Source organism: Peromyscus californicus, unplaced genomic scaffold, assembly GCF_007827085.1.
Source record: "Peromyscus californicus insignis strain IS unplaced genomic scaffold, ASM782708v3 Scaffold_8__1_contigs__length_139910024, whole genome shotgun sequence".
In the NCBI taxonomy this organism is placed as follows: domain Eukaryota; kingdom Metazoa; phylum Chordata; class Mammalia; order Rodentia; family Cricetidae; genus Peromyscus; species Peromyscus californicus.
This window is the reverse complement of record NW_026294606.1, coordinates 63,882,464-63,904,405: the sequence shown is the minus strand read 5'-3', so window position 1 is coordinate 63,904,405 and position 21,942 is coordinate 63,882,464. Positions and strand designations below refer to the sequence as shown.

The window sequence follows — 21,942 nt, the reverse complement described above, 5'->3', positions numbered from 1 at the left end:
CATAGTGAGATTCAAAAAAAATTTTTCTCTATAAAAATTTTTTTTAAAGTTTGGCTAAGTTCCCAGAGACAGCAATCTTTGACCATCAATACATCAATACCCGACAAACAGCAATAGGAACAACTTGGTCCCGGTGGCCACAAAGCAGAATCTTCCTGCAAATGTTCCGCTGCACAGCTCTGCACAGCTCCCAGTCCGGCAGGGAGCCTGAACCTTGTCTATCTTGTGCTGTTCACTTTCCCGCCTAAGTAAACGACATTACAAGACATGGCCCCACCCCCAAATTCTGAACGTCCCGCTGACCCCCTTATAAAAAGGGGCCCACAGTCCGAGCCCCGCCTCGCACGCACCATCTTGCATGTCACCACTCGGCATTTCACTTCTCTGATGCTCCTCATCTTTTCTTCCATTTGTTCTTTCTTCACCAGTGGCTCAAAATAGGAGTTCTGTGCCTCGGCCTCGGCCTGAGGAGGAAACCCACAGGAGTAACTGCACCAAGTCCAACCAGCTCAGAAGAGTCCAACAGAAATGCCAGTGATTTAGTTCAATAACCACCAAAACAGAACTGGAGACCGACAAAGTGTCAGAACCCTTCCCAGAGTAAACCAACTGCAAGCCAAAGATCATAATACATAGAGAAGAGTCCTTCAACTAGGGGACAACAGGATAAAAACATCTACAGGCATTTGGTTTCTAAGACTAGCACTGTCACTACGCAGACTGCTCCAGTAGACTCCACCGAGGAAGTGCACATGGCCCCATGAGTGACCCTCCACCTGCTGGGAACCAGTCTCTACAAGTGCTCAGGGCACAAGAAGAGCCCAAGCCATTAGAACAGGAGGGATGAGGGCAGGGAGGTGTTTCTGAAGAGTGATGGCACAGCTGTGGAGTTGGGGTAGCTGCACAGGACCTTTGGGGAACACACAGGGAGTTCAGCCTGGGGTCTTTGGGGCCGGCTTTGCCTGCTTTCTGAGTTCTAGCCCAGTGGGAAGACTTTTACAACTTCGTTGTTAGGTATTAATCAATTAGAAGAACGGATAATTAGGAGTAGCAGGGCACTCCCCAGGGGACATTCTGAGAATCTGTTATCGAAATGACGGCTACCTTGACCTAGCAGGTACCAGGGTGCTATTTTTTTCTGCACTCCCCATATGACACAGGAACATTCCTTGTCCTACACAGACACGGCATGCTCTAGGGGACATGTGTGTAGGAACCCGGCCATAACATAGAACAGACCTGTTTTCTACACAACTTGACATACTTGTGCATGGTTGACATACACTTGACTATTCCAAGAATGTGACTAGGCAGCTCCTGTGTGTACTGAAGGAGGACTGTACTTTGTTCTCAGGATAACTCACTCTTGCTCTGCTGAGGCCTTATTTCTAGACTGTCTCATTTACACTTACAGATTCAAGCCTCTGACTACTACATTATTTCTGCTAGGGTAAGCTATAGCCAAGCATTTACAGGAGGAAATATGTATCGTCAGAAATACTTTCCTGTTCTCCCTCATACTAGTTCATATATTATAATGATATCTCTGAAACTGTAAGTATAGGCAATTTATATTATTCATGAATTTTAATAAGGATGCTTGTTACTACAATACTTATTATTAAAGGGGATTGGGAGTGATGGGGTTAACTGTTGGCTGGATGAACCTGAGATGTCAACATAAAAATGTCTGAATGAGGGCTGGAGAGATGGCTCAGAGGTTAAAAGCACTGGTTGCTCTTCCAGAGGTCCTGAGTTCAATTCCCAGCAACTACATGGTGGCTCACAACCATCTGTAATTCGATCTTGTGCCCTCTTCTGGCATTCAGGCATATATGTAGGCAAAACACTGTATACATAATAAATAAATCTTTAAAAAAAAAAATGTCTGAATGGAAAAAATTCCTCTCCTACTGCAGAGACAAGGAAATTAGCAAGTAGTTAGTAAAGAACATTATTTCAGCATAACACAGTCAAACTATATGTAAACATTTTTATGATGTGGAGTCTACTTAATAATACAACAGCTGTTATTCTTCATGGCAAGGACAAATGCAGAGTTAAAATGTTACTTGAGGGTGCCGGGCAGATGGCTTAGTGGGTAAGAACACCCACTTTGGAAGCCTGACCACATGAGTTGGATCCTTGGAACTCACATGAAAAGCTGACTGCAGGAGCATGCCTCTGTAACCGTAGCACTACTAAGGCAGAAACAAGGGAGACGCCCAGAAATTTGTAGACCAGCTAGCATACAGCACAGCAGCTGAGTTGTCCTCTGATGCACACACACACACACACACACGCACACCCCCCATCTGAACTATTCCTGCTTCTCAAAGCAAGCCACACAGCCATATAGGTACTTCTTCACCTGTGTAGAGAAGCAGAAAGTCCGACCAGCACCTTGTTTTGAAGGACACTGATCTGATCCCTTAGGCGCTTACCTCTTTCAGGATGTCTGTGTGCTTGGACTTTGCTTTTAGAATTCTCTGGAATTCCTCTGACTCTAAGTAGGCAAGTTGCTCTCTCCTTTTCTTCCTGGCAGGCTCTAACTCATCTGAAGAAGAACAGCATTGGCTATTGCTGAGAAAGAAGACTGAGGGCACCAGCGCGCTTCACCCACTAGCTCCCTTCTCCTCTTCCTTTGCCTTCCAGGCTCCTCAACCCCAACATCAGGACCCCGCCTGTAACCACCAGCTCCTTCTCCTTTTCCTTTGCCTTCCAGACCCCTCAACCCTGGCATCAGGACCCCACCTCTAACCGGCAGGGTGACTTCAAGAGTGAACAGAAAGCTGGGCAGGAGGGCCCGTGAACCCATTATTGGCCAAGGTAAGGCAGGAGGATCGCCAAGTTTGAAGATAACCCGGGTTACATAATGAGACTTTGTTGAAAAAAACAAAAACAAACAACAACAAAAACAAGTAACAAAAAATTAAGCAGAGAGGTAGAGCCTGGAGCATGAGGTGGAGCATGCTTGACAGCAAGAACAGACTGCTCCTCACTTCTGATTATGATGATAGAAAAGAACAAAAATCGGAATTAGAAGTCAATTTTCAATGACATTTAGCAGATCCTATGCTTTTAACAATAAAAACAGAAAATTAAAACAAAGGAATTCCATTCCTTTCAAAAATCTTTATGCTAATATAAAATACACAAAGATGCAGTGAACAAACAATCCTTTCCCCGTGTGCTCAAACTGTCCATAATTCCATTCCAAGCTAATGTGATTATACAAAAATGACTGGCTGAGCCAGGCAGGTGATCTGTGGCTGTAAACCCAGGCCTCAGGACACTGGAGCAAGAAGAGAGTTGGAGTGAGCGCACCTGGATTATTTAGAGACCAACTCAAAACCAACAGTGTCAGAGCACTAGCACCGCTTAGAACACTTCCTTTACCAACAGGAAGTGTCCCCCACTACGGACGGTGAAGCTGCAATACCTTCAGGAGAAACCGTGCTGCTCTTCTCTGCACGCTCCTTCACTTCCAGCACATCTTGGGGGTCCATTTGCTTCCTTACAATACTGTTTGGATCCGCTTTGGCCAGAATCTGGCCTTTTGCCCTTAATTTGGCAATAGCAGCTAACTAGAAGGAAAAAAAGAGTTGAGATGAGACAGGCACCTGGAGCCCCATTCCCTTGTCCTCTAGCAGAAATTTGGCTGGTGATGGCCCCATGGGAAAAGCTTGATGATCTGGGTTGCATCCTGGGAACCCACACGGTGGGCAGAGAGAGCCTCTCACACAAGCTGTCCTCTGACCACCAACCACATGATGGCGTGGCACGTACACACATCAAAAAGACTAGGCACAATTGCTCAAATTTGACAAGTTGTCCTCTGACCACATGCATGGCGTGGCATGTACACACACATACATTAAAAAGACTACACACAATTACTCAAATTTGACAGAACAGAAATAGGTCTATAAATAACTAGCAGAGAACTAGGTCTATAAATCATGTTTCACAGAAATAAGCACTATGAAATAGCAGAAGTATGTTTAGGGCCCTTTTAGATATTGTTGGAAAGTCTGTCCTAATCTCAAGCCAAAAAATTCATTTAGCAACTTTTAAAATTAAATGTTCTAACACAATACATTTTAGAGATATACTAATTTGATACCTATATGCTGAAGAATGATAGGAGGAAAATATTAAATGTCTTTGTTTACTATAATTAAACCACTATGTTTAATTTCTGTAACTAAACCACTATGTTTCTGTAAGAGTAGAAAATTGTGCATACAGCAAAACCACTGCACATTATAATATAAACCAATATGGAACCTGAGCCAAGGTGTTTCGGACTGTGTTCACTGGTGCTGTGTGTTGTGACGGCATGTAGGGTAGACAAAGTGTGCATGTGGTGGGTTCAGAAGCAAGCCTGTAGAAGTGTCTCCATCAACATGGGCAAGGATTACCAGGAGCAGCCTGGATTCATCACATGTTGGATTCTGAACTACTTTTCTGACATCGTGTGCTCATAACCTTTTATCAGTAATAAAATTTTCATGACTCGTAACTTCAGTCACGAGAGCCTCCTAAATACAGTTGCAGCCCCGGGTTAAGAAGCTAGACCTTTCACCATTATTTTGCAGTCTTATCTCACTAATTACAGGAATTTTTTGTCTAATGCTACTGTCTCAAGCTGTAGACAGTATCTTCCCAAAGGCTGCTTCCTCTAGACTGACAAGAAACTGGATTGAGATAATGGCTCTCACTTTCTTGGATTAGATTAATGGCATTATGCTGACACCGTTATCATTGCAAATTACTTTGAAACTCTTTGGGATGATTGGTAAATGGTTGCTAGGGACCATCTTTCCTGGACATTAGCATACGGTCTGTCACAGAATGCAAAGCTAAGCAATGAAAACAGAAGCCAGGAAAAACCAACAATAAAACAGAACAAACCAACCCTTGGATGTTTATAGTGTATGTGAGTGCTTGTGTGGATGTGTACGAGCATGCAGAGCATGTGAGTGCTTGTGTGGATGTGTACGAGCATGCAGAGCATGTGAGTGCTTGTGTGGATGTGTACGAGCATGCAGAGCATGTGAGTGCTTGTGTGGATGTGTACGAGCATGCAGAGCATGTGAGTGCTTGTGTGGATGTGTACGAGCATGCAGAGCATGTGAGTGCTTGTGTGGATGTGTACGGGCATGCAGAGTATGTGAGTGCTTGTGTGGATGTGTACGAGCATGCAGAGTATGTGAGTGCTTGTGTGGATGTGTACGAGCATGCAGAGTATGTGAGTGCTTGTGTGGATGTGTACGAGCATGCAGAGCATGTGAGTGCTTGTGTGGATGTGTACGAGCATGCAGAGCATGTGAGTGCTTGTGTGGATGTGTACGAGCATGCAGAGCATGTGAGTGCTTGTGTGGATGTGTACGAGCATGCAGAGTATGTGAGTGCTTGTGTGGATGTGTACGAGCATGCAGAGCATGTGAGTGCTTGTGTGGATGTGTACGAGCATGCAGAGTATGTGAGTGCTTGTGTGGATGTGTACGAGCATGCAGAGTATGTGAGTGCTTGTGTGGATGTGTACGAGCATGCAGAGTATGTGAGTGCTTGTGTGGATGTGTACGAGCATGCAGTGTATGTGAGTGCTTGTGTGGATGTGTACGAGCATGCAGAGTATGTGAGTGCTTGTGTGGATGTGTACGAGCATGCAGAGTATGTGAGTGCTTGTGTGGATGTGTACGAGCATGCAGAGTATGTGAGTGCTTGTGTGGATGTGTACGAGCATGCAGAGTATGTGAGTGCTTGTGTGGATGTGTACGAGCATGCAGAGTATGTGAGTGCTTGTGTGGATGTGTACGAGCATGCAGAGTATGTGAGTGCTTGTGTGGATGTGTACGAGCATGCAGAGTATGTGAGTGCTTGTGTGGATGTGTACGAGCATGCAGTGTATGTGAGTGCTTGTGTGGATGTGTACGAGCATGCAGAGTATGTGAGTACTTGTGTGGATGTGTACGAGCATGCAGTGTATGTGAGTGCTTGTGTGGATGTGTACGAGCATGCAGAGTATGTGAGTGCTTGTGTGGATGTGTACGAGCATGCAGAGCCAGAAACTGACACCAGTGTTTTCCTTCCTCGATTACTCTCACCTTATTTATTTAGATTTTAGTTATTTGTAGGTCTGAGTACCTGCTTGTCTGTATGTGCACCATGTGTACACGTGCCCTGGAGGGCAGAGGAGGGTGTTCGATCCCCTGGACTGCAGTTAGAGCTGTGTGAGCTGTCTGATGTAAGTGCTAGGAACCCAACGTGGGTTCTACAAGAGCATCCAAGTGCTTTGACCAGTGACCCACCTCTCCAGGCTCACCCTCCTTATCATTTGAGACAAGATCTTTCCCTGGGCCCAGAACCCCCCACTTGCCAGAACGGCTGGCCAGCTCGGATCCACCTGTGTGCACTTCTCTCCTCCCCAGGTTACATGCAGCCCCCATGCCTAGCTTTTGACACGAGTGCTGGGGATCCAGCTCAGGTCCTCGGGCACAGCGAGCACTTTACTGGGCTGCCTCCCAGCACCCCACTTACCTTTTTAGCTTCTGCCGCTGCACTCAGTTTTGGTTTTGGTGGTGGAGATTCATCAAAAAAGAGGACATCATCCCCTTCTGAGATGCCTCTACCAAGCTTGGGCATCCGGGGGGCTGTGGTTCTTTCCAACCTGGGGAATTCGGCCCCAATCCGAGGAGACTGGGCAGCAGACTGTCGAGACGAAGATGGCACTGCTGGGCTCTGGACTTCACTTGAGCTTTGAAGGAATCTTAAAAGGAACACGAAGTAACTAATATGGGGTTGGGCATGTGGCTAGACAAATGGTGCTCCAGGCTCTGGCCTCCATCCCACAACCCAAACCCCAAGTAAAGAAATGTAAGTAAATATACACTCAGGGCTCAAAAAACTTCAGGTCTAGAACTCTGTCTTACCCTGGTCTGGGAGACCCTCGATAAGCAAGTGAGGACAACTAGCTGTTGGTAAACAATTTCCTTTCTTTGGTTAAAATTCAAATTAGCAATTAAGATCAACAGCAGCTTAGACCCCCAGGGCCTCACCGAATTTCCTTGCTTTTCAGTTTATCCTACAGGAAGGGAATATCCTTCACAAGGGAGGGGGGATGAGATGACTAAAATTCCTAATAGACATGTATGAAGCTTACAAAGAACTAAAAAAAAAAAACTTAACAAAAATAGCACTGCAATCTACACAGTGATTACACACACACACACACACACACACACACACACACACACACACCCCCGCCAGGATTTCTCTGTGTAGCTTTGGAGCCTATCCTGGAACTCACTCTGTAGACCAGGCTAGCCTCGAACTCACAGAGATCCGCCTGCCTCTGCCTCCTGAGTGCTGAGATTAAAAGCGTGCACCACCATTGCCCAGCTACAGTGATTCTTTTATATAGATTTAACATATTAGGAAAAACATTCAAGCCAGGTGTGGTTGTATATGCCTGAAACTCCAACACTTGGAGGTAGAGCCAGGAGGATAGATTTCAAAGCCAACTCGGGTTACTATGTAGCACAGGGCCTTGAACAGACAATTCTGACCTAGCTTCATCAGTATCAGGATCACAGGTATGCACCACACTGTCTGACTTAGAATCAACCTTCCAATAATGATCTAGCTATACTTTATTTAAGACAATTTCCATGTGAGAACATTCTACACACACATGAAATATCCACCCAGCCCTGATCAATTATAGCACAGACACAAAATTAGATGTTAAGTTTCAGGAGATGCAAAAAGCACAAGAAAATATTCTCTTAGTAAAAGAATGTCATATTTTATAGTTGTTTGCAGCACCCACAAGACAGTCCCTTACCTTCCCAAGAAGGATGTATGGCTTCCTACAGGGCCACCCTGTTGCTTGAACTTGTAGCCCCCCTGCCTCTACCTTCAAGGGCTGGGATTATAGGCATGTGCTACCACGCCGACACTTTTATAAAATTGCTTTTACTTATTTATGTAAGTATGTGTGCATGCATGCATGCCCACCATGGTGTACACACAGGAGGTCAGAGGACAACCTGTGGGACCTGGTTCTACACTCTTACTGTGCTGGCCTGGGGATGGAACGCAGCTTGGATGGCTTGGTGGCAATCATGCTTACCTGTTGAACCACCTTGCCAGCCTGACACCTTTGAAAAAACAAAATCTGGGGCTTTAACTTCAGAACCACCACACCCAAACTTCATTTTGTAGATAAAATACTGAGGTCAAGGTCAGTGCTCAGAAAGCCTCTTCACACCTTCCTTCTTCCTCCTTCCCAGGGTCATACTAACTGATCTCCTCAATACCAGCAGGCTCTGGGAGCAGCAGCATAGGTTAGTGGCAGACAACTGAATGTCACTTCAGTTATAACGGAGCCAACCTACATTAAAAACCATTAGAATGTTCTGAGGGTTCCTGGGACGAGCTATCCAAGCAGGGAGTGGAATCTATTCCTCTTACCGTTTCTGTATCTCTTCTGACTTCCTCTTCCGCATTTCTAGCATCTGTTGCTTCTGCTGCTTCAAGAGGGCTGATGCGGAGATAGACTGGATGGCAGGTTTTGGGCTCCCCATTACGCCTAAAACACAGACCATATACTGGGGAGTTATTGGAGAGGTTTGGGGAACATGGGCACACACACTATAATCACATACGCTGACTGTACCTGAAGTCTTGGCTTTGGCTAAATGCTTTAAGTTTCTGGCTCCAAATGTGGGCAGGGACATCAATTCCCTGAACTCCTCAGAGCAAGACAAGCTCTTCTGGGGAATTCCTGAAACATGCAAACATTTATTCTAGAGGATTCAAAATTTAAATGGTTTGATATCATGTGACATCACTTATTAACCTCTATAGTCATAACTTAGTAACTGGTTAGTGAATAAGATGGACTAATAAAAGAAAATGTAGAACTTTTAACTTAAAAGTCAGACTAGCAGGATAGCAAGGGGATCATGAATATCAAATGCTAAGCCCCCAAGGTTGGTGGGGCCCACGGATATGCCATTTCCGGAATATGCATGAGTAAGAGGCCATGCAGGTTACTGGTCACTTTTAGGACCATATGTACAGGTGGACTGGCGGTGTCAGACCTACGCCTATTTTTAACGTGACTGATAAGATCAACCTGGCACTAATGTTGGATGCTGAGAGCCTGACCAGCTATATTTCACTAAGTATACGAAGCCAAGACAAGGTTAAGATTGAGCTGCAGATTTTCCTTACCACTTCTCACCAAACTTCTTCCTTTAGCCTATGCCACATTGCCCACTAACCAGGTGATGAGTGGGCATTCATCACTGGAGAGTATAAGCAAGCCATAACCATTCTCAGTCCCAAATATTGCATCCACTGGAGGCAGAGGAAGGGTGCAGAAAAAATTACCGAGTTTTTGTTTTGTTTCCTGGATGATGGCGTTTGTGCCCTTCACAACCAGATTAGTCAAAGTGGTTTGAACCTTCTTCTTAGGGGCCATAGCTGCTGCCCTGCAAAGACAAAAGCCACCACAGCTGAAAGAGAGTTACTGAACTGCAATGCCTGCAGAAACAAATCATGAGGATTCCCATGCATTTGTTACCAATTGTCCTCAAGCCTCACACAAGCAGCCTTTGCTAGTAACCCAGTAGTTCCGGTTTGTACACAACAACACAGACGGAGAACAGGCAACCTACGGATCTGCTTGAGGCCTTGCCAAAGGGCCAGAAACTTCAAAAAATGTCAGTACTGTGATACAGAAGACGAAGAATTTGTCTTAAAATAATGATGCCGGGTGGTGGTGGCACATGCCTTTAATCGCAGTACTCAGGAGGCAGAGGCAGGCAGATCTCTGTGAGTTTGAGGCCAGCTTGGTCTACAGAGTGAGTTCCAGGACAATCAAGGCTACACTGAGAAACCTTGTCTCGAAAAACAAAAAACAAACAAATAAAAAATTAATGACTGCAAAATTTTAGTATTTTACAATTATAGGTCAGTTTAAAAGTTATTAGAAGCTGGGCAGGGTGGCATATACATATCCCAGCACTAGGGAGATGGAGGCAAGAAGATCAGGAATTCAAGGCTAGCCTTGACTGTATATTGAGTTCAAGCCAGCCTGGACTACATGAAAACCTGTCCTGAAAAACAAAAAAACTACAATGTTGCAGAAATACCATTAGCACTCACCCACAGGGAATACTTAAAATAACCATATAAAGGATACTATATAGCTACTAAAAATAATGACTAAAGAGGCCCAATTCTGTAAGATCAGAAACAAAATCTTTTTCTGTTTTTAGATCAACCACAGTTCCTTTGTACATGTTCTCACCTGTCACATGCTCAGATGCTATCTTTATGGTAAGATGACAAGGCCACACACCATCCATCTGCTCTGGGGTTCCTTTGACAGTCTCGGATCCCAGTAGAGGGCCATGGACACCTGTCCTACCTCACCATGCCCTGTGTGAACTTCATCACACATGTGTTCATGAAGTTAAAGTGGTTTCTAAGAGGTCTACAACCTCACTATATAACAACAACAATAGTAACAACAAACAACAATAATAAAGGGAAGGACTCAAGATGTCCGCACTTCTTTGTTTTGATACTGTAGTTCACATAGCCTAAGCGGGTCTGAAATTTTGCCACAGCTGGGCATGGAGTTCTGATCCTGTTGCCTCCACCTCTCAACTGTTTTCTTTTCTTTCTTTTTCTTCTTTGTTTTTTTGTTTTGTTTTGTTTTATTGTTGTTGTTGTTTTTGAGACAGGGTTCCTTTGTGTAGCCCTTGCTGTCCTGGAACAAATAACTCTGTAGCCCAGGCTGGCCTTGAACTCACTGAGATCTGCCTGCCTCTGCCTCCCAAGTGCTGGGATTAAAGGCATGTGCCACCACCGCCTGGAGATTGTTTTTTCACTTTTAAAAAAAAGTTTTTTATTTTTTTATGTGTGTATGTATGTGTCTGAGTGTAGGTTTGTGCACAGTGAATGTAGTGCCCAGAGAGGTCAAAAAGGAGCATGAGATCTCCTGAAGCTGGAGTTACAGCGGTTGTAAGTCACCTGACCTGAGGACTGGGAAGCAAACTCGGGCCCTCTGCCCAACAGTATGCACTCTTAATGGCTGAACCATCTCTCCAGACTGTTTTCTCCATTTGCAGCAGGGTCTCCCTCTATAGCTTAGGCTGGCCATGGACTCATGTTCTTCCTGCCTCAGTCTCCCAAGAGCCGGGACTGCAAGTGTGGACCACCACATCTGGCTAAACCTAAAGCATGGGCTCTACGTCCAGATCACATGACTCACTCTCCAGCCACTCTGAATGTACTCCTCTCTCCCTAGGAATGAAACCACTCTGGACCACTCAGAGTGGTCCTTAACCACTCTGGCTTCAGCGGTGAGAAACGAAGTTCACGCAAGCACCTAGGACAGTTGAAGGACAGTCCGACCACCAGCTCCCTCTCAAGAGACAAGCACAATCCTTTCCCAAAAGCAGCCGGGGAAATGTCTTACATGGACGCTGCAAAGGACTCAGAAGAAACCCCACCATAGTAGAAACAATCTTGGCACAGGCGCTCTTTGAGGCTGGTGCCTTTTCGGAACTTCTTCGGAATCCGTCCCCCAGAGAAGGTGGACTGCAGATCGGACCGCTTTGCACTAAGCTTCTTGTACTGGGCCTGGATGTGGTACTGGCAGTATTCACAGTCATGCTGCAGGGAAAACACTCAGTGAGGACTAGATGAGCAGCTGGAGCAGTGCAGACCCTCTCCCAGCCTCGCAACACTATGTGCAAGCTGAGAGTCTGTGACTTCCATAGCTCCTCCCATTTGCTCGCCACCACCACAGCACTCAAAGTCCATCCCTCATGATTGACGCTTTCACAGGCAAAAACCACACCAACAGATTTGAGACCCACCAAATTAACAATCTGTGTACACGGCTCTCCATTCTTCTTCTTGGCTTTACAGGTTCCCAGGTCCATAGCTTCTCCCATAATTAAGACTTTTTGCGGATGGTCAATAGATAAGCACACCTGTAAGAGAGAGGTTACGCAGTGCTGAAGACCTTTATCCTAAGAATGGGTGGAGGGCTGTCTGCAGCTGGTTCTGGAAGGCACGTTTGAAGCCAGAGCTCTATCAACTGTAGGCTGGGGAATGCAGAAGACTCCCTCAGCTCCCTTCTCTCTAAGCAACTTTTCCTTCCTCTTGGCTGTTGGAATCCTGACTGTCCAGGCTGGCCAAGTGCTCAGCCTCAGACAACGGATGTAGCCCTGTTTTCCCAGCGTTCCTTACAGCCAACAATGGTCATGTGACTAAGGCCTGGCAAATTAGACTGAAACAGGAATTGATAGGGAAACTCTAGATTTCCCACTAAAAAGTGAGAGGCTGGCTCACCCTCCTTCATCCTGTCCCCAATGGTGGTACGACGCCAGAAGGACAGTCTCCGAATGACCTTGGCTGACTCAGCTCTCCCATTCCCTGCTGCCGATTCTCAGGCAGACCTACCAAGAATACAGGCTGAGATAAGAAGGAATATCCTCAACTGCCTGGGCTCTGTCCTTGTTTTCAGAACGGGACACCTGTCACTTGAGATCAGAAGGCCCAGTGGTTACTAGGTAACAAAATCCAGATCAGAAAGCTTTCAAAACCCCCAGCTAGCCACGGAGCAAACTTGGCTGTGGTAAGACTCCTACACTGGACAGTTCTCCTGGGCCTAGAGGAATTAGCCCCCAAGGAGCACAGGCTTCTGTTGGTTCTTGCAGCCTGTCTGTAACGGAATTGCTCTGCCTAACTGGATTCACACTCTGGTAGCAGAGTCTGCGCACAACTTACCGCCAGATAAAGGAACTTTAGCAGAAAACACGAAGCTGTTCAGAGCCCCCCAACCCAGGATCAGTAAACAGTGAGTACTATTCCCCTCCCAGGGTGAGGAGACACAGTATTCTGCTTCAGAGATATTCAGTGTAAGGCAGAAACTCACTGTGTTAGAGTAAAAATTGGCCCCACAGGTTCACATATTTGAATGTTAGGTCCCAAGTTGGTTGAACTGTGTTGGAGGAGGTATAGCACTGGCGGTGGGCTTTGAGGTCTCCATAACCCACACCAAGGCCAGTCTCTCTTTCTGCTTCCAATTTACAGGTCAGGACGCAAGCTCTTACTCAGCTACTGCTCCAGTGCCAGGCCTGCCTGCTGCCATGTCCCCACCATGATGGTCATGGACTTACCCTCTGAAACTGTAAGCAAGGCCCCAATTAAAGACTTCCTTTTATAAGTTGTCTCGGACATGTTATCTCCTCAAATGATCAAAAAATAAACTAAGATACTCATAGAGACATGACATTACTAAATTACCTATTTCTAGTTTTTTGGGGTTTTTTTGTTTTGTTTTTTTGAGGGAGGAGAAGGGAGGGTCTTGCTATGTACTGGAGGAAGGCCCAAATTCACCACAGAGCCCAGATTGGCCCCAAACAGTGACCTTCCTCATACGATATTAACCTGGACTTATAAGAAAAATTGGGTTGGCAAGATGGTTCAGTGGGTAAAGGTGCTTGCTAAAAACTCTAATAACCCGAGTTCAATGTTTGGAATCCACATAGTAGGAGGTGAGAACCAATTCTGCAAGCTGTCTTTTGATCTCCATATGTATGCTCTGACACCCATGCACCCCTCCGGCCCACAATAAACAAATAAAGGTAGTAAATTAAAAAATAAAATAAAGAAAAACAAGTTTGGCATAGCAATTTACACCTACATTCTTAGAACTTGGGAGGCAGAGACAAGAAGCCTGCTGCTAGTTCAAGGCCAGCACAGGAGACAGAGAAACACACATATACAGACACACAAAGGGAAAAGAAAACCCACTGTTTGACTTTGTTGTTTTGTTTTTATGTGGCTGGATCTTGGACTAAAGGCAATCCTCTGGCCTTGGCCTCTGGACTAATGAGATTACAGGTGTAAACTATCACCCAGAGCTAAATCCCACTGTTACTTAAAAGAAACTCCAAGTTTTTTTGTTACACATGGCCAAATATACTCCCAACCAACAAATGAAGACTTTTCACCATTCTCTACTGAAAATAAAGTCCTTGCTGGGTCAGAGTAGAAAAAAACTACCCATTGCAGTTCACACTGGTCAGCAATTCACCAGGAAAGCAAAGGTAACAGAGAACTCTAATGAAGCAAACTTCATTCACCTGCAACACACTCATCTCTTGATACAACCATGGGCATTTATGCAAAGAATCTAAGGACCCAGAGTGGAGGAGTTCATAAGCTTGGGCTGGCGAGATGCCTCGGCAGGTAACGGTGCTCACTGTGCAAGGCTGAAGGCCGGAGGTCAATCACCAGAACCCACACAAAGGGAAAAGAGGAGAAGTGACTCCAAGTTATTCTTTCATCTCCACACGTGAGCTGTGTCACACACGTGTGTGACTCTCTTCTCTTGTTAATAAATAAAAGAGCAATAATAATCTCTGGGAACCGTGGCACTAATTCAAAGCAGTTTAGAGTAAGGAGATGCACAGAATATTGGTAGGCAATGAGCCAACAAATGACGAACTGGAATAATGTGTACAACATCAGTAAAGCCCAGAGGTAGATCAGCACAGATGTTCTGATACACACTAACTGTATACACCACCAGCCATGCAGTCCAAGCTGAGATTCTTACCTCCTCGGAGCCTTCTTTGGGCTTCATGGGATTTGCATTGAGCAAGCCTATGACAGTCCCTTGCTCTGTCTTCCAGAGATCTTTGTGGACTTCTCCAAACAAGAACAAGGATACACACCGAGTCAGGTCACGAAGATCGTTCAGTTTCCAGACGCTAAATGTTTTCCCCTGCAGTGAACAGCACTATTAATCATTTTTGAACCCTGGCTTACAGTGCCTCCATTTAGGGTTCAAGTGTTTTACTGTGGAAAGATATCTGAATATAATTCACCCTAAGTAAATGGCTGTGAAAGTGCTTTCAAACTCTAAGTTAACGCTTTCCTTGGGCTTTAGTGTTTATTACCTGCCTCATCTGAGACGAGAGAGAAGCACGGCAGGCAACAAGCAAACTTAGTAGAGGGTGTCACCGTCCGACCTAAGCAGCAGGAGGCTAGCCCTCCCCCAGTGTACAGGTGCGTGACGGTGGGCCACAGCCTCCCACTCCCACCCTAGCGAGACAAGCAGCAGCTATAGCTGGATCATTTCCAGCCCGATCACAGGACTAGAGACCAGTGATCACCAACTATGCTGTTACTATGCTGTTAACAGCTAAGTACACACCTCGCCCGCACAGGCTCAAGATCAACACTTCTGGACTGTCATCTTGCTACCACAGAGGATCTCTGGGATTTGTGGACTCAGCCTCTCTGATTACTTGGCCTTCTCCACAGGAGAGATTAGAGTGTCTCAGGGACCAACACAGGTGTCCCTGCAAACCGTGACAACTGAAATGCAGTATGACTGCGTGGGCAATAAGAAGCACACTGTCTCTAAGTCAAGAGTTCTTTGCTAACAGTGCCCTTGAACCCCAAGACTGACTAGTGCTGACTAGAAGTTATTTGAAGAGAAGGACTGACAGGCACCAGATGAAGTCTGGGAGACCGACTGTTAGCCTGGGCAGGCACAGCTCAGGAATCAGTAAAGCAGCTTACACTGTTAGTGCTCTGTGGAGTGACTTTCCTCAGTATAACCCCAAATGTCACCCAGTCCGTCTCTTCCAGGTTCTCAGTTGCCACCTTCTCCTTGATCTGAGACAGCCTGATCAGTTTCCGACCTGTCATTTTCCTGTTCATTTCTGTGGAGGACACTCGAGGTCGCCTGGGTCAAGAAGCCGGTAATTAATGTTATTATTCTGGTAAGAGACTATCTGGCACCTTACCAGGTGGTAAGGGGAACATCTGAGACTTTTGTATAATACCGATTTAGCATACATTTATTTTTATTTAGTTAGTTTTGGTTTCTTGGGACAAGATCTCAGAACATAGCTCAGGCTGGCCTAGAACTCATGATCTTCCTGCCTCAGCCTGGCTAAAGTAAGCTTTTTTTCTTTTTCTTAAAGTAGATTAAAAATTTTCAAAGTATGGGGCTGGAGAGATGGCTCAGAGGTTAAGAGCACTGACTGCTCTTCCAGAGGTCCTGAGTTCAATTCCCAGCAACCACGTGGTGGCTCACAACCATCTGTAATGAGATCTAGTGCCCTCTTCTGGCATGCAGTCACATATGCTGTATACATAATAAATAAATAAATCTTAAAAAAAAAAAAATTTCAAAGTGAGGATCACTTTCTTTTCCTTGAACATAGATTTGCCTAAAGTTAAAGTTTATAATCTTTTGTAATCATATTACAATTATAAGAAGGCCCTGCTATTCTGGTTAAACTGTATCTTTTTTGCTTTGAGACTGTGTTTCATTTTGTAGCCCAGGCTGGCCATGTAGTTTTGCAGGCTAGCCTTAAACTCTCAATTCTCTTTCCTTGGCTTCCTGAGTGTGGGAATTAAAAGCGTCACACCTGAATTGTATATATTTATATATTGAAAAAGTCTAGGATCCTAACACTGCACACAACAGTCTAAACTGCACCTATATAAAGATGGGAAGTTTTACAATAAAATCTTCATCTCTGTTTTGATTTGACAATTTCTGATTAAATATCTATTATCTGTCCATTTCCTTTTAACGGATAAACATTCTTTTTTTTTTTGGAGACAGGGTCTCTTACATAGCCTGGCTGCCAAGGAACTCACTATGTCGACCAGGCTTGCCTTGAACTCACAGAGACCCTTCTGCTGAGGATCCCCCTGCCTCCCACATGCTGCTGAGGTCCCCCTGCCTCCCACATGCTGAGATTAAAGGTACCACCACCATCCTCCATTGTGCAGGAACCCTTCCTTCAACAGCCCCCACACTGCACTGATTAAAGACGGCACCACCCACTGAGGGCTAAGCTCCTCACTCAAGAGCTGCCGACGCTCTGTGGGTCCGCTGCTCGCACACTGCCTCTAGAGGACCCATCTTCTGACAGCACAAAGAGCCATGTAGTGGGTCAGATAAAGGGACTCCAAGGGATGTTACACTACTGACCTGAGTCGTAGGCCCGAGAAGGCTTCCACGGAGACCTGGGGCACCTGAGGCGGCCGTTCCTCAGAATTCCCAGGGGTTCCTGCGCTCTGATTTCTAGTCATCCCACTGGGTTTGTTTCCAGGAACGGTTTGTGGTGAGGGTGCACTTTTTGCCCTTGAAGAGGAGCTTTGGGGCTCCAGAAAATTGGAAATGACCTGTAGTGGTTGTGAGGGTGTACTTGTCCTTGAAGATAACTCTAGAAAATTAGCATAAGTAAAAAGAGAATGACTGAGAAGCAGAAAATCTACATATGGAATTTTTTTTTTTTTGGAGACAGGGTTTCTCTGTGTAGCTTTGCGCCTTTCCTGGATCTCATTCTATAGACCAGGCTAGCATCGAACTCAGAGATCCACCTGCCTCTGCCTCCCGAGTGCTAGGATTAAAGGCGTGCACCACCACCGCAGCAATCAAATCTTTTTTTTGGGGGGGGGGGGCAATCAAATCTTGACAGAGAAGAGCAAATCTCTGTAGCACTGTCCAATAGAACATTGTGTGGGAATGGTCGGGTAGCCCTCAAATGCTTCAGTTCCAGTTCCAAGGGATCACCTTTGCAGGCATCTGTATGCACACAAGCTCATTCTCCCCAACCCTCACACACACACACACACACACACACACCAGCAGATGATGTATTTTCAACAAGGCTAAGCAGTGAGACCCAGCGAGACCTTGAGTACCATACCTGCAGGAGTCTTCGGCATCCTAGCCACCCGCTTGGCTCTGGGTAAGGCAGGGACATCAAGCTCTGCAGAGAAGCATGCTGACTCCTGAATTCTCCGAACTTTCTTCTCCTTAAGAGGGGGCCGAAGAGATGCACCTTCTTGATTGAAAATAAAAGGAATTAGGAATGTTACAGTTTTGGCAGGAGCTGGATGGAAACAGTAATGCTATTGTTTCTTCGTAACAAACATGCATATTATTGCTAAAATTATCGTCACATTACCAGGTGATTCGTGTAAAAGGGCTGCACTTGGAGATTGTTTAATCGATGCTGCTTTTAGCTGCTCCTGTAAGGATTTCATTTGCTCTTGCAGCTTCTTTAATTCATCTATGAAAGAAAATATACTAAGAATCAGGAAGACAGAGTGCTATACCTGACACAGACACTGGCAATATTTCTGTTGTCCTGCCCCAAACCTTGAGATTCACAATACGATCCTGTCTTAGGTGGGGTTTCTATTGCTGTGATCAAACACCATGACCAAAGGCAAGTTGGGGAGAAAAGAGGCTTACTCTTCCACAGCACTGTTCACCATCGAAGTAAGTTAGGACAGGAACTCAAACAGTGCAGGAATCTGGAGGCAAGAGCTGATGCAGAGGCCACGGAGAGGTGCTGTTCACTGGCTTGCTCCCTATGGCTTGCTCAGCCTGCTTCTTACAGAACCCAGAACCACCAGGCCAGGGATGGCACCACCCACTGGGTCCATCCCCGTGATCACTAACTAAGAAAATGCCTTACAGCCTGATCTTATGGAGGCATTTTTTCAATTAATATTCTCTCTTTTCAGATAATTCTAGCTTGTGTCAAGTTGACATAAAACTATCTAAGACAAATGCCCTACTTCAAACTCAGGAATAATTGTTGTACTTCCAAGAGCTTCCGTAGAGAAACAAATGTTTTATCCCTAGTAATCAAGCCTGACACTTGGGCTAGCTATGAGCTTATCCTACAGCTGGGCATAGTGGTGTATACCTGTAATTCCAGCACTCAGGAGGCTGAGGTGACAGCCAGGGTAAGAAAAACAAAAACAAAAACCCAAAACAAACAAACAAACAAAAAACCAAAGAGGGGCCAGGCAGTGGTGACGCAAGCCTTTCATCTCAGCACTCGTGAGGCAGGTGGATCTCTGTGAGTTCGAGGCCAGCCTGGTCTACAGAGCGAGATCCAGGACAGGCTCCAAAGCTACACAGAGAAACCCTGTCTTGGAAAAACAAAACAAAATAAAAAAACCAAAAGAGGAATTTGTATGGATACCTATCACAGAAGTCAAACAATTTATTTCATAAATTGAAATATCATATCTAACACAATAAATGCTGGGTTTTGTATTAGAAGAAACAGTCAACTACTGAATCTTGTTCTAACTTAAAAATACATGAAAAGGTACCAGGACTAAGAAAGGTGCATGCTTCAAAGCGGCAGTTCAGAAATGATCTCTTGCTCAAACAAACTGTGGTAGCTTTGTAGCTCGGTCCCTCGCTGCCATGAACACAAATCCTAAAGTAATATATTCTGTATGAAGCATGAACAGGGTTAGAGCCATTTTTTTTTTTTTTTTTTTTGGTTTTTCGAGACAGGGTTTCTCTGTGTAGCTTTGCGCCTGTCCTGGAACTCACTTGGTAGCCCAGGCTGGCCTTGAACTCACAGAGATCCGCCTGGCTCTGCCTCCCGAGTGCTGGGATTAAAGGCGTGCACCACCACCGCCCGGCTATTTTTTTTTTTTTTTTTTTATTTTTTATTTTTTTGGAGCCATTTTTTGGAAGATCAGTTATAGCTGGCTGACAAGGATGTGAAGAGGACCTTGGATGCTAAAAGGCTGACTTTAAATGCCTCACTCATCAACTCGCTCAAGTTTAATCACGTGCGTGCATGCACACACAGGGCTTTGTTGGTGGTCTTTGACTGTTCCTATTGTTTTGAGGCAGGGTCCCTCATGGAGCTCACAGATTCTGCTAGGTTGGCTTGACAATGTGCCCCAGGGTCCCACCTGTTCCCCAACTCTTCACAGTGGAGTTACAGATACACACCATCACTCAGCTTTTAAGTGGGCACTGTGGATGTGAACTCAGGTCCTCATGCATGTGTTTTATTGACTGAAGGCATCTTTCTAGCCTTTTATTTATTTATTTTAAATAAAGCCATTGGTCACCACCCTCGTACCTGCAGTTATTTTAATAAAAACTGTCAAACTGGTGGTCATTTACTTTCTCATGAATAAGTGGAGAAAGTGAGCAATCAGGGTACCTTGCAACTCCTGATTGGTTTTTTCTTGGCTGGGAGTAGGGACCTTGTTTTCAACTTGCAGTGTAGGAAGTTCATCATCTGTTAAATCCTCCACATCGCCAAAGAGAGTGGCCAAATTTTCCTGCTGCTTTTCTGTCTTCTCCTCTTCTCCATCGTCAGCCTCTTCTGTGTAAGATTCACCATCGCCATCAGCATCAAAAAGCTCATCAAATTCATCAGGTTCACCGTCTTTCAGAGACAACGAGTTACTCTCTTCTGAATGACAAGGCAAGGCGGCCTCGTTCTCCTCCAGCAGAGACGTCAGCAGAGACAAGTCATCTTCCTCCACTAGAAGAAACGGGGGAAAGTAAGTCTACCCCAGGTGAGGTGTCAGTGACAAGCACACCTCAGTCAGTCAGCACTCACGCTGCAACAGAAACTGCAGGGGACCAGCCCCCACCTTTTCCAGGGTTCCTACAAGGAGGAGAGAGGAATAAGAGCTTGTAGATAGAATGATAGGCCTAGCCGACAAGAGGAAAGACAGAAACAGGATAGCTTCGGGGGAAGACCTGGATCCAAACCCACCGGCCCAGAACTTTATTCAAAAGGGCTTTTATAACAATGCCAAGAGGTGAGGCAAAAGACCTCTTCCCTTGCTAGATATAGCCAAGTACAGACCCTTCCAAACACCTGGTACCCAGGCCCATGGTCCAATAATCCTCTTATGCAGTCCTGCTGGGTAAAGCAAGCTCAGCTCTCACTAGGAAACCTCTGTGGGCCCCCACAAGAAACAGGCCTCCAGATCTGTCACGCTGCTGGCTGTTCTGTTGGCCTTTTACCGACTTTCCTGCCCCTGAGTGCTTCTTAGAAGACACTGAGCTAAGGGAGAGCAAGGGAGCCAGGCACTGGGCTAGAACTTCTTACCAGCACTGCTTTAATAAAGAGTCACCTTCCTGCAATACCAACTTTCATGGAATCTGACCAATAGGAATAACTGAAAAACACTTAAACATAGATGTTGACCAGACCTTACCCACTCTTTAATTGTGACTTTTTTCTTTTTTCTTTTTTTGGTTTTTTGAGACAGGGTTTCTCTGTATAGTTTTGGAGCGTTTCCTGGAACTCACTCTATAGCCCAGGCTGGCCTTGATCTCACAGAGATCCACCTGCCTCTGCCTCCCGAGTGCTGGGATTAAGGTGTGCGCCACTACCACCTGGCTAATTGTTACTTTTAAATGGGGAAAGATATATAGCCATCACCTAGAATTAGCTATCATTAACATTTTTGTCATATTTGCTTTTATTTGACCTGTACAAATAAGTAACACATTATTCCACTGGTGATTTCATGCAAAAGATAAAATTAACTCAAATTAAAACATAGTTCTTTTTTTTTTCCCCCGTTTTTTGAAACAGGATCTAGCCCAGGATAGCCTCAATGTTTGGTTTTGCTTTTCTTGAAGCGGGCAAAGTGTAATAAACCTGAGTCAAAAAGAACTGCAGTTTCAGCTGGGCAGTGGTGGCGACAACCTTTAATCCCAGCACTTGGAGGCAGGGGCAGGCAGATCTCTGAGTTCGAGGCCAGCCTGGTCTACAGTGAGTACCAGGACTGCCAGGGCTACACAGAGAAACCCTGTCTCGAAAAAGAAAAAAGAAAAAAAGAAATGTAAAAACAGAGAAGCAAACAAAGCCCAAGAAAACACCCCACAGTGTATTGTTTAGGTCCCATCGGAACCAGCACAGACATTCTGAGTTGAGCTTTGCTAAGGAGAGCAATATTTCTTTACTGGGATTTATCTTTGCACAAATCCCCGAAAAACAAGCAAAATTAGAATGAAACTAGACTAGAACCATTTCAAAAGATTTTCCACATCCAGAGTAACCCCTGAAGTGAGACCCG

General features: G+C 45.3%; 2 protein-coding genes across 6 annotated transcripts in view; one reads left to right on the top strand and one right to left on the bottom strand.

The window, feature by feature from the left end:
- Window positions 1–11,431, top strand: part of Ucma (upper zone of growth plate and cartilage matrix associated) — a 31,382-nt gene extending 19,951 nt beyond the window's left edge. The window contains exons 5-7 of one of the 5 annotated variants that reach the window (XM_052727466.1): window positions 2,546–2,655; window positions 2,726–2,829; window positions 11,333–11,431. In XM_052727466.1, the coding sequence (XP_052583426.1) occupies window positions 2,546–2,655; window positions 2,726–2,812 (197 nt within the window). In that variant the 3' untranslated portion in view covers window positions 2,813–2,829; window positions 11,333–11,431. Of the gene's footprint in view, window positions 1–428; window positions 2,420–2,545; window positions 3,398–11,332 lie in introns of those variants that run through there. The other 4 variants (XM_052727465.1, XM_052727470.1, XM_052727469.1 and 1 more) reach the window with 4 other exon arrangements.
- Window positions 1–21,942, bottom strand: part of Mcm10 (minichromosome maintenance 10 replication initiation factor) — a 33,248-nt gene that overhangs the window by 1,831 nt on the left and 9,475 nt on the right. The window contains exons 3-17 of the mRNA XM_052727462.1: window positions 20,064–20,390; window positions 18,042–18,146; window positions 17,781–17,918; window positions 17,060–17,294; window positions 15,631–15,796; window positions 14,660–14,827; window positions 11,907–12,023; window positions 11,504–11,700; window positions 9,406–9,506; window positions 8,687–8,794; window positions 8,482–8,599; window positions 6,547–6,775; window positions 3,443–3,587; window positions 2,445–2,557; window positions 351–464 (exon numbers count right to left, since the gene is read on the bottom strand). Coding sequence (XP_052583422.1) covers window positions 351–464; window positions 2,445–2,557; window positions 3,443–3,587; window positions 6,547–6,775; window positions 8,482–8,599; window positions 8,687–8,794; window positions 9,406–9,506; window positions 11,504–11,700; window positions 11,907–12,023; window positions 14,660–14,827; window positions 15,631–15,796; window positions 17,060–17,294; window positions 17,781–17,918; window positions 18,042–18,146; window positions 20,064–20,390 — 2,381 coding nt within the window. The remainder of the gene's footprint in view (window positions 1–350; window positions 465–2,444; window positions 2,558–3,442; window positions 3,588–6,546; window positions 6,776–8,481; window positions 8,600–8,686; window positions 8,795–9,405; window positions 9,507–11,503; window positions 11,701–11,906; window positions 12,024–14,659; window positions 14,828–15,630; window positions 15,797–17,059; window positions 17,295–17,780; window positions 17,919–18,041; window positions 18,147–20,063; window positions 20,391–21,942) is intronic.